The sequence below is a fragment of the Heliconius melpomene genome, chromosome 20, assembly GCF_056956725.1.
Source record: "Heliconius melpomene rosina isolate 202511_hmr_F chromosome 20, ASM5695672v1, whole genome shotgun sequence".
In the NCBI taxonomy this organism is placed as follows: Eukaryota; Metazoa; Arthropoda; class Insecta; order Lepidoptera; family Nymphalidae; genus Heliconius; species Heliconius melpomene.
This window is the reverse complement of record NC_140408.1, coordinates 10,119,736-10,134,931: the sequence shown is the minus strand read 5'-3', so window position 1 is coordinate 10,134,931 and position 15,196 is coordinate 10,119,736. Positions and strand designations below refer to the sequence as shown.

Genomic DNA, 15,196 nt, shown 5'->3' with positions numbered 1-15,196 from the left:
TTTACAGTAGGAGAATAATATAAAAGGTTATTGTGAAGAATCATAACATACGTGATATTATTTATTTATTATTAGACAACTAATGTAAATAGTGAGATGAAATTTCAAAAGCAATGTTTAAAATATACAAATGCAAATGTAAAACTAGTTTGTGCACCAACAAACATTCTTGAGCCATCTTCTTAAATATGTAATCGAAGTTGGCCAGATAACTAGCCAAACTTTATTAAAAAAATACTATTAAGCGATGATGTAGTAGATAAGAGCAGATTGATGATGATGTAGTAGATAAGAGCAGACAGAGCATTATTATACGTATATATATACACAAATAAACATTATATAAATCATTCGAGAATCCGATCAAGAAGTTCATTGACTGACTGACGTTTAAGTAACGACAAGTCAACCAAATCCGTCTTCCCTATTTCAGAACGTATACGTTCTTTTATTGCGAATATATTTTTTACTAATATTATTTTATTTTTGATTGATTAGAAAACTCGTCTACAAGTTCATCATAATAAATATAAATAAAATGCGGTTTAAGATAGTTGTAGAAAGAAGTAAGTAGGCTGTGTAGGCTTAAGTGTGAATGTGTCCAGTCAGGTGTTTGTTAGTGGATCAGGCAGTTTTGTAGTGAATTTACAATATTTACTGAGCAAAATGCACGAACTCCTGAAACATGTGCTGACAGAGCGAGATCTAACGCGGGCGGGCGATATTTTTGCGATCCCAGACTCCGATATTGTTGACGACTTAAACGAAGTGGTAAGGAAACTTGTATAACTTATCGACATCAGCTGTGTTTCAACGTCAAATGTACTTGATAAATTATAAGATTTAATCTCGTATAACAACTCAAATCTTACTAAATTGCCGATTTATAAATAAATTATTATTCGTTACATACTTTCACTTATTTTTTTGTCAATTCAACAGTACTTTTTTACACAAGTAAACAAATTAATTTGTTACGTTTCATTTATATGGTATTGATAACAAAATAAGTATAATATATACACACTTAATTAAATTCCTTTGAGAAATATGTTTTCTTATTATGTATTGTTTTGAATTTTATTGAAATAGAGTTATCATTTTCTTATAATAATTGTATATTTAATATTTATATGAATCATTTATATATAATAAAAGTTATACAAGTAATAAAATTAATTTCATTTTAGATTTATGAAGTAAATATGTAATAGATCTGTCTTTTCTTTAATATGAATCCTTTTTTAAGGCTAAGTATAATATAAAATAACAAAAAATATATATTTTTAGCTAAAACAAATCACAGACATATCATCAAGACCTGATTACACAAGGAATGATAGAGACCAAGCACTCATAGAGATATGTGTGACTCGAGTAACTTCATGTATAAAGGAAACTGGGACATTACAGAAATATTGTGGGGCATTAGTTGCTTTACTGGAATCTTGTTTACATCATAATTTAATGCCAGTCGGTCATTTGAGGGATGATGATCCTCCGCATGCAAAAATTGCATCTGATGTTATAGCTTGTATTGTATTGGTAAGTGGTTTTACTTTTTCAATGCCTATTGTTATTAGCTTTATACAATTTGCATTTTTTTAATAAAACTAAATTATATTTAAAGGATTGTCTCTACATAAAATGTTTTTTTGTCATTGGAAATTAAAATTAAATACGAACAACGGCAATAATATCAGAATAAAAACAGATCAAGATATCTAAGGTTATTTAAAAAAATATATTTATATGATTATATGATAATATTACTGTAAAGGTTGATATCATCATCAATAATATGATATGGACTGCCCCAACTGTAGTATAATATATTTTAGTAAATTCTACACTTAATTTTTTATTTATTTCATTTAGAGACACAGAAGGCTTGAAATAAATGCAATGTCACATTTTGTCTATCTAGACTAAGAGAGTATCTATATTTCAATATCCATTTGAAGGATATTTCTTGTTTGAACATTTAGCTATAAAATATAAAATCAAACAAATATCTCTAAGCTTTCACTTTCCAACATGCAGTCAACCATTTAAGGGTTACACCAAGCCATATCAAATTAAACCACAAGCAAGCAAACTCATATTTCAACTTCTCAGGTATCATTTCCTTTACAAGCTGACAAAGAGACCAGTGGTAATGCAGAAGTTATGGAACTCTTTCTACCAGTGGCAGTTCAATTCCTCCATAAGGGTAACAGAGAAATATCGAGACATATGGCTAGATATTTGTCTTTAGCTGCTGTACATCATGCGGTACTTTTGAAACCCCATGTTCAAACTATTATGGATTCTATTATGTCAGGTGAGTCAAAAATTAGAAGTGTATCTGAATGTAATCTCAATGTTTGCACATTCATTTTTGAAAAGGTAAAAAATATATTTTCATTTCCCAGATTTGGTTATATGAAAGTATGTTTTTGGATCCCACTAGTTCATAAAAATAGATAACTAGTAAAATTTTGTATAATTAATAAGACACATGAAACAGAATGAAATTCAATTTTAAAAATTATACAAAATGGACAGAAAAGAAATTAAACAGCTATATGAGAAAATTTATTTACAGTTATTTTGAACAAAATTCTTATTGTATGTAGTGTGAGAATTAATATTGTACTCAAATTTTATTTCTTTTATTGAGTATAATTTAGGTTAATAAAAATATAGTAGATGCAAGTATTTTATGTGCTACCAAAAAGCATCATCATATTTCTGATATATTATATTTTTTTTTAAATTAGGTAAAAAACCTAGTGGTAAGACAACTCCATTGCCTACTTTTTAATTCATTCTCCCAAATGAATATCAAACCAATAAAATAAAATAAATAATTAGGCAACTACTCACTATGCACAATCTTAACCAACCTCTACTAAGTATGTCCAGAACCTCTCAAGGTCGAGGTCACGTGACAGCCGTGTCCCTCATTCGACACGCTGTGCCTGTATAGACACTCCATTCTGTACTCAATTTCTGTGTTTTCTTGTCATCAGAGCAAAGAAATTAAAATAATTCGTTCTCCGGACTGGGAATTGAACCCATAACCCTCGTCGATAGTCAGCTACACAATTCGAGCTACAGAATATAAATTTGAATATAATTTTTAGGCAACTACCCACTATGCCGAATCTTAACCAACCTCTATGAAGTGTGTCCGGAACCTCTCGAGGGTCACGTGACAGCGCTAGTATCCCTCCTTCCACACGCTGAACCTGTGGAGAAGAGCTCTCTATTTTCCCTCTTCGAGCAAATAGCCGGGCGGAGACCTGAGGCCTTGAAGACAGCCATACCGCAGTTGTTGTCATACTTGTGTCCGAATACGGCAAGTAGAAACGATCCGGGTTGTATGTGCGTGGATTTATTGCAGGTATGTTAAATATGTTATGTGTATATTGTATATGCTAGGCAAATACCAACCGTGGCTCAGCTTAGCTTAAATTTATTGTTATATTGTAGACACATGTACTAAATATTAAGATAAATTGTAGTCTCTGTCTAAGCTATGTTACTGTAAATTTTCATCTTAATCCGTTCAGTAGTTTTTGCATATAAGTGGAACAAATATCCATCCTCACAAATTTTAACGTTTATAATATTCACACTCTGTCAAAGCGCGGCGTTGAGTTCAGCAGCGCTTTGCGTCGTTATCAGAATTCGGCCCCAGAATCCGTTCCGAATCCGTTCCCGTTAAAGAAATAGGAGCTTCAATATAAGGTTTTAGTAATCATAAATGAACAAAATATATAGGTATTTCCAGGTTCCCTCTGCCTATCCTGCTTTGATGCGGAATACAGCGTGAAGCTAAAAAAAATATTTAATCTAATTCCTTAGGTGATAGTTCGTGTGAGCCGCTCCCGTCCCGCGCTGGTGGCGGAGCACGCGCTGGCGGTGCGCCGCGGCGCTCGCGCCCCGCACGCCTCGCCGCGCGCCGCCTCGCTCGTGGCCTCCGTGCTCGCCGCACTCGGGTACACCAGCAGGGTGAGTTCCGTAGTGTGGTAGTGACATACTTGTTGCCTAAGACTAGTACGAGTACTTTATTGTAAAGTACAAGTAATAATGGCCCCTATCGGTACTAACTACACAATTTCGTATTTTTGTCTCTGTTTTACTGTTGCTGCTTGCTGAATCAATGCTAAATAATATATATATATATATATATATTATTTAATTATTTAATATAATATTTAATCACATAGTTAATGAATTCCTTATAATATTCTAGTAGGTAATGTGACTGTAGTAACAAATAATAGCACTCACTATTACATAAATAATTAATGTCAGGAGCGCGCCCAAGAAGCCCTCAACTTCGTGGTAGAACGTCTCTCAGGGGCAGAGGGCTCGGAGGGTGCGGAAGGAGAGGAACAAACGGCGTTACTGCGCGAGGCAACTGCGCTATGTAGTGCATACCCCGCGTTGTTCACTGATAGATTGTTAGCTGCGTTGAGGGCTAATACGTGAGTTTTTTTAACGTTTAATTTATTAATGACTAGTTTTCACTCACGGCTTCGCCTTGATGGCCTACATTGTAATAGGTATTTAAAATTGTTATCAACTTTCATTTATATGAAAAGGCTGGGAGAAGTCAAAAAATATGCACAATACTAATAACTGAAAGTAACGTGGTTCGATCCCCGAGTAATCGAAACATTTATATTTTATGCTTCTACAAATCGCCAGAAAATGGGCAGAATTGAAGCTGGATAAAAATTTAAAAAAAAAAGACAAGAAAAAAGGCTGGAAAAAAGACAATGATATAAAAATATTTGACGCTGGCAGAGACTACTGTACCTACACCACAACAACCACTTTTTTAAAATATTATCTTTTATTGTATTATATTACAGTAACCGTCCAAAATCAACGCACGGTGAAGTAAATCGTACATCAGGCGGCGTTACTATAGTAAAGCTTGGAGGTCAAACTACCCCCGTGGCAAGCACTACCTCAGTGACCCCATTGACGCCAGTGACACCGTCTACCCCAGGCTCGACTGTACCCTTGCCTGTAGGTACTGTGGCCCCAGTGACCGGTTATACAAGAAGGGCAAAGTTAGGCGATTCAAGGAGTACAGGTCGATTGCACCCTGGACCTAATTCACATAGAAGTATGACACGGTTGAATGTTGCTGGTATGTTTGTTTATTGTTTTTTTATTTATGATAATTGAAAAAATAGATGTAATATTTATTGCATTTTGTATGTATGATTATAATAATTTAGTAATTATCTAAAGATTTATAATATGTAAAAAAATATTTTTTTTTAAATATGAATAAAATAAATTAAGAATCTAATTTTAATAACAAAAAAAATATATATTTCACAGGGGGTTCAGTAGGCGGACTTCATAAAAGTATGACGCGGCTTTCCTCGTCGCAGCAGATCAATGCTCAACAAAGTAACAACACTCCTCCAAGTAATATATTTGACTTTTTTACTGTATCGTACATTCCGTATTCCATATTTTCGCTTGATTTTGTAATAATGCATGGCGGACCCCGACGTCGTATTTTGTTCTATCCGATCGGGAATGTGAATATAATGTATCTCCTGTATAAGATATCCAACCGGATGCCATCATATCTACAGTCAGAATGTTGCCTGAAGCCATTGAATTCTACAGAATTCAGCATTTAGCGTCGACTATCATTTGGTTAAATGTCGGGCTTGATTTCAGTTTCTAACTCACCTTTTTATGTAACGGTTATTCGGTGTGTGTCATGTAACTTTTCGGGTTCAATATTTTGTTAATAAAAAATAAATAATAAATTCTGGGATTGTCACCAGAGTATTTTGGGGTGGATACGGCCCACTAGAACTCATCCTTACTTATTACATCAAGCGGCATTAAAAATTCTATTTTATTTTTATTTGAATACATTAATGTGTTCCTAATTCCAGTAGGTAACAAACCCGCAAGCGTTGCGGCGGGTAAGGGAGCGGGCACAGGAGCCGTGACAGTAAGCACTCGCGCGGCCCGACATCATCATCATAGCATATTAATCGGACCTGCTACTACTGCTGCTCCGGTATGTAGCGCTGTTATGTTGTGTTTAGAGGCAAAACTCAACGCCGCGCGTATTTGTATTGTATTTGCATTGTTACCAGAGCGAGAAAATATATCTATTTTTCGAGTGGGAATTGAACCTATAACCGTCACGTTTATAGACATGCGATGCGCCAAATCCCCATGTTGATCTCAATTTAATTAATAGTTAATTTTGGCTGACATGTGTTAATGAAATATTGAATTTCTTTTATGCGAACTTAATTTTTTTAACGGAAATTTAATTTTTATATTTAACATGTAATTAATAATATTTTTTACAATAATGTGTTTTTTACTGTTCTTATGGACCTGTTATTAAGTAAATTACTTTAAACAGTATATTAAGAATATTTCTAAAAATCTATTCAATACACTTTTTTCTTAAATGCCATTACAGAGCATTGGAGGAACAATAATATCTGGGCCACCTCTACAGAGTCAATCTATATCAGTGAACCCGCTAACACCTGGCAAGTCATCGGACGCGTTGATTCCCAATGCGGCACTACACTCCCACACAGCTCTAGGGCAAGTGTCGGTCACTACTACAACAGCTACGGCCATCACGGGTACTACCGGGGTCACTAACACTGTAACAGCCCCAGGGGCAGTCACTGTCACGTCACGTCGCAACAACACCAGTGTCACTATGATTAACTCGAATAACTCTAACTCGAATAATAATTCGAATTCTAATCATCGTATAAGTGTCTTCGAGCCGTATCCGATGAGGGATACGGTGCAGCACTTTTGTGAGAAACACTTGGATAAAATAAAGGCGTATATGGATAACGTGTCGTTAAGGATACCGCCGCCAGCCAAATGTACTATTGAAGGTTAGTTTAAGTTTTTTTCTTATTTTATATTTTCTGCATTTACGCTTCTCGAAATTTAAATTAAATCAAATTTAATTAGCATCACGATGTATTCAGCACACAGCAGGGTAGGCAGAGCAAACGTAGTGTTAAGACACTCCGTTCCTCACTTTCTGCCGAATTCTGGAAGCATTGCGTGTTGAGTGGCGGAACACAACGCCGCGCTTTGCCCCGACGCAAGACCGAAGAAATGAAAATATGAATTTAAATAAATATTTCATTTCCTCAAGTGGAGATCGAACCCAAAAAAACCAGTCGATTTTACAGTCATACTTTATGCCGCTGCGCCAAGACTGGCCTCTCGGGAGTTCAAAAAAACAAATAACTTTTTAAATATAAAGAATCTATTCTTGAAACTTTGGGGGTATATGGGCTTATTTTCCAGAGGGATCTGACCTCTAGTGGTCACTTATAAAAGATAAACATCGTCAGGAAGTTGAGTCAACGTTAAATGACGCCATACTTTAGATAAAGACTTACTCTTTACTTAAATCAGAACTACTCAGTTTAAAAGATTGCTATAATTAACATAAAATTATATCTAACAGAACGACGTAGTAAAAAGCAAGCTCGTCTGTCATTCGCGTGCGGGCGTCGTGGGGCGCACTGTCTGTACTCGCGCGCCGCCTTCTCCCTCCGCACCAGGGCGCCGCGCACGTGGATACACCTCATGTTCCTAGCGCTGCAAGCACGACACGCTAAGGCACTGTCTTCGAGGGACCCCACGGTGGCTAGCTTAAAACATTGCTGGGATATACTCAAGTGTGAAAACAGGACGTTCTTAACGCTGGTTACCGGAGCTTTTCCTGGACTTAAGGTAATCACGACTTAAATAGATTTCCACAAATCATTACGTTTGTGCCCCTTTTAGTAGGGGCGGCGAAGAGGGGACTTTGTGGAGTCATTCGAGCGCATCAGATTAAGATACTGGGGATTCCTTGTACTCGGTTACGTACTTCCACCAAATATGAGCTTCCTATGTATGGCCGCGCGTCTAGGATAAAGGATCAGATTAGTAAAAAAAAATTGATCATCGGACATTCTCGAGCGCGTCAGATTAAGATAGGGTAAGTTAGTTACATGCTAAATCGTGTATATTCCACTAATCTGACAATTTGAGAGTGACGCAAAGGAGGGAGAGGGCTCCAAAGTTGTAAAAAAAAAACGTTATCTGGACATTCTCGAGCGCGGCTAATTTTTTTTTTTATTTTGAAGGGAATCATTCAAGGATTATGAAAAACATATAATCTGACAAATTCCACAAACCGAAGTAATAGAAATTGATTGATAAAGTTTAATATACCTAAGAATTGCATATATTCCTCTCACCGTATTTCTATTAATATCGCACTCTTTTTTTATTTATTGGTCCCTAACTCATCAATGAAGATGATAAATTAAAAAAAATAGTAGAAAAAAAAAATTTTTTGTACTTTTTTTTTATAAATACAAGTATTCTATTTCAAACATACATTCTTTTAGTTACATTCTATTTCTTGAGCTTTTCAATTGATTGCGTTCAATGAATAAAAAATTGAGGCCAGTCGTGGCGCAGTGGCACAAAGTGTGACAGTAAAACAGACTGGTTGTGGGTTCAATCTCCATTCCAGGAGATGAAATATTTATTGAAATTTATATTTCCATTTCTTCGCTCTGGTGTCGAGGCAAAACAGTGACGTTAAGTGCTGCTACTCAACACTCAATGCCTTCAAAATTTGGCAGAAAGTGGGGAACAGAGTGTCTTAACCTTAGGTTCCCTCTGCCTACCCTGCTGTGTGCGGGATACAACGTAAAGCTGACTCGTTTCTTGTATTGGTTTAAAAAAATATTAATAATTGTCAGATTAAGCAAGTCCCTTCAAATAATCGTCTGATTTTGAGATATCACGTCTAGGGCATGAAGATGAACCATATATATCTTAATCTGACGCGCTCGAGTATTTCAAGATGACGATTTTTTTTTGCATTTTCAAACAACGATTACGAGCTTGCGTCACATCCAAATCGTCAGATTATTACATAAGAGCTTTTTTTTAGGTTCACTTAACACCCCCTTAGAAAATCTGACGCGCTCGATAATATTTTTTTTTTTTGCCATTTTTAACTCTTACGTACGACCACCTCCACCACGGAAACTGTCAGATTAACATATTTTCATGCTTAAGAAGACGTAGGCAATTGATGATATCAATATCTGACGGGCTCGAGTATGTCCATGGAACAGTTTTTTTTTACATTTTTGAAAATCTATAACCCCTCAACCCACCGGTGAAACGAAATTTTTTATATTACATTTTTTTCTCGTTATCATCTAAGCTTCGCAACCCAATAGGTCTCCATGACGCTCGAGTGACTCCACAGTTTGCTGCTTCGCCTCCCTAACTATTTATAGTTCATACCAATAATAATTAAAAATATTGTGAAATATTGCGTATTTATTGTTATATTAATTGTTGAAATCGTACTGTACAATTTTAATATTAGCAATAATTTGTAACAGCTACACAATATTAAAATTTAACTGAGTATAAAAATAGTTAAGTTAGTTAATATTTTTTTGTATTTTTTAATATATAATCAAATATATATATTTAATGCTATCCACCACGAATTACTCACATTAGCTTATAAAGCAATGGTATTTATTAAATTAGTATTGGTTTTATAGGAACAAGAAATATTACTCAACGAACTTCGAGCAGCGGGTTTCTTCGACGTTTTCGCAGCGGCGACCTTACCAGCCCAAGGGGTCACCGGGGTCATGGGGCAGGAACAGCCAGCGTGGGGTTGCTTTCTATGTAATCACCCCGAAAGAGCCGTTGGATTCCTGACCCCCGACGAGCCGGTTATAGAGGGGCAGTTAAAGGAGAAGAAAGGAAGATGGCGGATATTTAGAAGATGGCGGACACGGTATTTCACGCTGTCTGGAGCGCATTTGTCGTGTAAAGGGGCGGTAAGTATTTTTTTATTTAAAAAAAAAACTTCGTTTCAAGGTTTTCATTTGAAGAAAGCATAGTCATGTTGCTTACTGTTAACTTAACAAAAAATAGACACACTTAATTATTAATTTTGATATTTACAGAGTGGAGGTGAAAGCATAGACATTAACCAAATAAGATCAGTAAAAGTGTCGCGAGGAGCCCGTAACATCCCCAAAGCGTTCGAAATATTCACCGGAGACCAGACTCTCATATTGAAGCCAAAAGATGGTAAAAATGCAGAAGAATGGGCCCAGTGTCTTAGTATAGCAGTCGCTCATTCACAAGCCAGAGATGCTCCGGCTAAAGCAAATAGCCTTCCCGCTAGAGGACTTACTTTGAAAAGTTTCTGACACATACTTAAACTTTAGTGCTTTAAAAGTTTAAAATGATTCTGATATATATTTAAAATATAGTACTTAAAAAGGTTACAAATGTTTGGACATGTACTTAAACTTTTGTGCTTAGAAAAGTTTCAGATCAACAATTAAAGTTGTCCTTAAAAACTTAGCTTGTTGGTGTAAGAACATTTAATTTAGAAAATTATACATATTTTGAAAAAGTATATTGTGTAAAGAAAGTGTTAATGTGTTGTTAATGAAGCGAGATCAGTTACCGAGGGAAGTAATTGTGTTCGACCAACAAAAAAATATTGTTGAAAAAAAAATGTTTTTTTTAGAACAAACTTTTGAATGGTAAGTCAAATGTTAACTTGTTAAATATTCTATTACTGAATATGAACTTATACATACATATATAGATAGCTGTAAATGTAATATAATGATATGTAATATAGTGATATGGATAATGTTTCTTTTTCTTGACGTGACATTTAAAGTGTATGATTTTATTTGCTATTAAATATTAATTCTGTAATAAATTATTAACTTGAACTGCATTATATTATATTCTGCTATTTGTTTACAATTATTCTTTTCTTGCCAAATATACATTTCATTTAATCCATATCCTGTAATAATGTTATTTTTTTTTATTCCATAACTACAGAGGTTATGAAATAAGACACATATTTTTATAGTTTAAGGATGGCACATGTATTATAATTTGAAATATAATAATAAGTGTTTGATCAAACTCATAGTTTTTTTAGAAGCATAACACCAAAAAGTACGATTTTATTTAAAAACCAAGCAATGTCATAATATGTATAGAGAAGTCTCTAAATTTTAAATATATTCTCTTTCGTATGTTGCCATCCCTATTCTATAGCATATTTTATTTTAATCAATACCTAATTGTAACAATATTATGCAAGGTACTTAATATATATATAATTAACTCAATCTGACTGACACTAACTTGACTGATATATAGATTAAGAGTCAGTCATCAAAGAAGTAGTCATTTTGAGTCAAACAGATGTAGAAAAAAAGTCAAAATATTTAATATTATAATTTTCATTGCCAATATGTGCCTTACTAGTTTGTGATAGAATATGCGTTTTTTAACCTGTGTACTTAATTTGTTTAGCTTTTTTTTAAATTAGTTTAGTTATTAGTTTAGTTACATTAAGAATATAAGAAAAGGAAGTAGTTGTCCTTGTTACAAAGGTTTGTTTAGAAATTATAATTTACTATATTTTGAAAGTACAATATTGTAATATTTTATCTGGATGATGGTTATGAGGAATCGATTTATGAAATAAACTCGAGTCAAAACTCAAGTTTCACATTTATCTGTATATAATTTGTATGGCACCTAGGTTCTGTTTAGTATAGACTGAACGCTGGTCAAGGGTTATATAAAATTATAAAAAAATAACTGCTGTCATTTATAATAAATTAATAGTTCTGTAACTATAATAATATGTAAAACATAACTAGTTTTTAATATAACGAAATTTGGTTTGTGAAGAAGTTTAAAGTGATTTCGTGTGAAAAGATAAATCAATGGTATAAAAATTATATACTTTTTATAAAAATGAACTTATTTCAAGTAATATAATATAATATAATATTTCAAGTAAAGTTAAAATCAATAATAGTACAGCATGGTGCATATAAACTGAATGGAGAATATTGTTGGAATTCGATATAACTTATTATTTTATATAATATTATTAATATTTAATTGTATGTGGCGAGTTGTGATTTAAATTTGACATTCCGGTTGTTATGAAATTACATGGTCTCAAATTATAAAATGGTTGTTATAAATTATTAATCAAAAATAAAATTTATAAGTTTTTTTTAAAATCATTTGTCTGTTATTGTATAATTTGAGAGTTGTATATTTAGGTGACTATAATTTTTTTTATTAAGTACTTAAGTTAATCATTCGACTTTTTTGCTTAAACTTTTATTATAATATAATTACGATTTATGAACGTTTGAAGAGTGTTACACAAGACAGATTTTTGAGCGGCATATCGTAACAATATTCTAAAATAAAGTGACAATTATGTATTATTATTAAAGTGGCGGAACTCAACGCCGCCGCTATGCATCGAATCAATTTATCAAAGAAATTGAAAATATAAATTTAAGTAAATATTTCATTTCCTCGAGTGGAAACCCATAATCAATCGCGTTTACAGTCACACACTTGTGCCCCTGATCCACCACCTACCACTAAATGCTACCAATGCTAAATTCCCTATTCACTACTCATTTTAAATTTGACGTTATGAAAAAGTTTTATTCATAGATTTTGAGTAAATCTTTTAAACATACATAATTCTACAAACTTCTAAAATTTTTAACTGTCCGTTCAACGATTGCGACAACAAAACTATAGCTATATATACACATCAAAATGAAATTAAAGATTTAAGAATAAGTAAATTGAAGATTTAAGAATAAGTTGGTGAATGAAATGGTAATCTTGATCATAAATTTTATATTTTAAGGTGCTCTTTTTACCTCTACTGATAATTCTGATTAAATTATTTTGGTGAATGTTATATTTCTGTTAATCTGTAATAAACAAAACTATACCCTTTTTTGTTGACAAAAAAAATATCGCAATCTCTTTCATTTAGTGTAATTAGACAAGGACGACATCCTAGATGTCTGTTTCTATCTGTAGGATAGGTTAACCGAGCCTTATCAGGGGGAAGTGAAATTGAACCTAAACGTTTCATACTTAACGATTGTACTTAATTTTGTTTGTGTATTACAAATTATTAGTAAGGTTGTTTTGCGTTTTTCACGTTTTTTTTTAAAAATATTATTATTACACTTTGATGCTTTTGTCAAATGTGCTCACGTTAGATAATGTAGATTGATTAATATAAGATTTTTAATATTTCCTTACGTGTAATGTAATGGTCCAGGAGTGCCAATATTTTCAATCGACTTCTGTAAAAAAGGAAGTTATCAATTCGACTGCATTGTTTTAAATGTTTGTTACCTCAGAACTTTTGATTGGATGAACCGATTTTGATTAGTCTTTTTTTATTTGAAAGTTAGTGCTTTCCGTGTGATCCCTTTTGGTAATTTGGCCAATATTTGGACCGTTTATTTTGAAAGTGGTGTAAGTCCATTTTTGAGAAAAATGAGCTATCACGTAATTCATGCTTAATTTAATGTAATTTTTTATATATAACTAGTCCGTGTTTAATTTCTCAAAAAAATCCCATGTTTTGAACAACTTAAAATCGGTCGGTAAATGAAATTGCATAATCATCGATATACTAACCATTAATTTTCTCGAAACAAAAGAAAATGGACTTACACCACTCTCAAAATAAACGGTCCATTTCACAATGTTATTAATATTCGTTTTAAATATTCCTATATTAGTTAATGTATGCGCCACAAACTCAATAGCACGCCACTTACAGAAGAAAACACTTCAAGGGTAATTTGATGAGAGTTTGGTTAGGTTCTGATCATGAGATCCGGTTGAAGTCGGTTTATTTAGTTAAAATTTATTTAATATTTTTTAACTACGACACAGATTATTATTATTAGCTACTGCCAGCTACTAAATATATTGCTTAATAACACATTTTTTTTCTTCTGGGCCATCAATTAAATTGTTTATTTAAAAATGTGTTTTATATAATACCGAATTTAGAAATTTGATTTAATCGTTTATTTCTTTTATATTTTTTTTAATATTTATTATTGAAATGACAAATAGTTATAAGAATATGTACTTTAAAATTGATAATGTGCCAACATACAAATTTAATAAATAATTATGTAATATGAAATACCTTATTCAAAAAAAAATGATTCAACATAAGTACGTCCATTTACTATCGAATATTACCATTTATACATTTATCCACATTTTAAACAAATTTAATATATTCACTGGCGCAGTGGGGGGAGGAGGGCAAGGGGGGCATCAAATAGTCCACAAAACTATTTAAACATACATATGAAATTATACTGTGTTCGCCTGTGGGTGCTGTAAAATTATTTTGCCCCGGGCGCGAGTTAAGCTCGCTACGCCACTGAATATATTGAGTTTATTATATTTTCAAAATTTTAACATTTATTGATCAGTTTATATCCCACCGCAGATTTTAATGGTAGTAAATGGTCGGCTTAAATTTTTAAATAAATTTAATATACAATTATATTATGCAAACCATTTTTGAATAAAAATGTAAGAGAAGAACGAATATAGTGTAGAGTTCATTAAAAACATTGCCTTTAATGAATATGCGTGCATATTATGAATATGTCATGATATATTGATTTGATAATGATGATTTAAATGCAACTAATCTAACTTATTACTTCGCATAACCAGGCTAGTAACGCTAAAATATTGTAAATATAATCAATATGTCCACAAATTACATTATAAAATCTATTTATTTTGTTTGGTTTATTTATAGTTATAAATTATGTCATCGTGGCACAGTGACTAAAATGCAGCGTTGAGTTCCGCCCACTATACATACGAATTTAGACGGCTCTCTCTCTCTGCATACTTTGGTATATGTATTAAAAAAATGCACGCAATTAATATGTTCATTCTTCTTTTATATTTTTTTCAAAAAATTATGAAGATTTTTATATAGGTGCTAGTTACATGTTTTAGTGCTTCCAGTGTTCAATGTAATAATGTTATATCGCGGCTGTCAACCGTACTTAAATATCGTACTTATTAGAATAAAGTTCTGTTTTAATTATTTGTTGTTTCATTCTCAACAATAATATATATTTAATTGGCTGAAGGTATATTAACTGGGGTCAAGTGTTTGTGGTATGATTCTTATTCAAATTAATATTAATCTTATAGGTACTTTCTTGGTGTTTAATCGAAACCAAGTCTTCTGAATATTAAATTA

The 15,196-nt window shown here is 32.8% G+C and overlaps 1 protein-coding gene across 2 annotated transcripts; it reads left to right on the top strand.

The window, feature by feature from the left end:
* Window positions 1-298: 298 nt before the first annotated feature.
* Window positions 299-15,037, top strand: melt (ventricular zone expressed PH domain-containing protein melted). 2 transcript variants are annotated; one of them, XM_085205112.1, is made up of 13 exons: window positions 299-771; window positions 1,291-1,545; window positions 2,119-2,323; window positions 3,129-3,388; window positions 3,853-3,999; window positions 4,306-4,478; window positions 4,869-5,152; window positions 5,350-5,439; window positions 5,928-6,052; window positions 6,470-6,908; window positions 7,496-7,764; window positions 9,615-9,899; window positions 10,029-15,037. In XM_085205112.1, the coding sequence occupies exons 1-13, from the start codon at window positions 667-669 to the stop codon at window positions 10,275-10,277; spliced, it is 2,886 nt and encodes a 961-aa protein (XP_085061238.1). In that variant the 5' UTR covers window positions 299-666; the 3' UTR covers window positions 10,278-15,037. The 2 variants fall into 2 exon arrangements, with proteins under 2 accessions (XP_085061238.1, XP_085061237.1); XM_085205111.1 differs by having other exon boundaries at window positions 300-771; window positions 5,925-6,052.
* The last annotated feature ends 159 nt before the right edge of the window (window positions 15,038-15,196 follow it).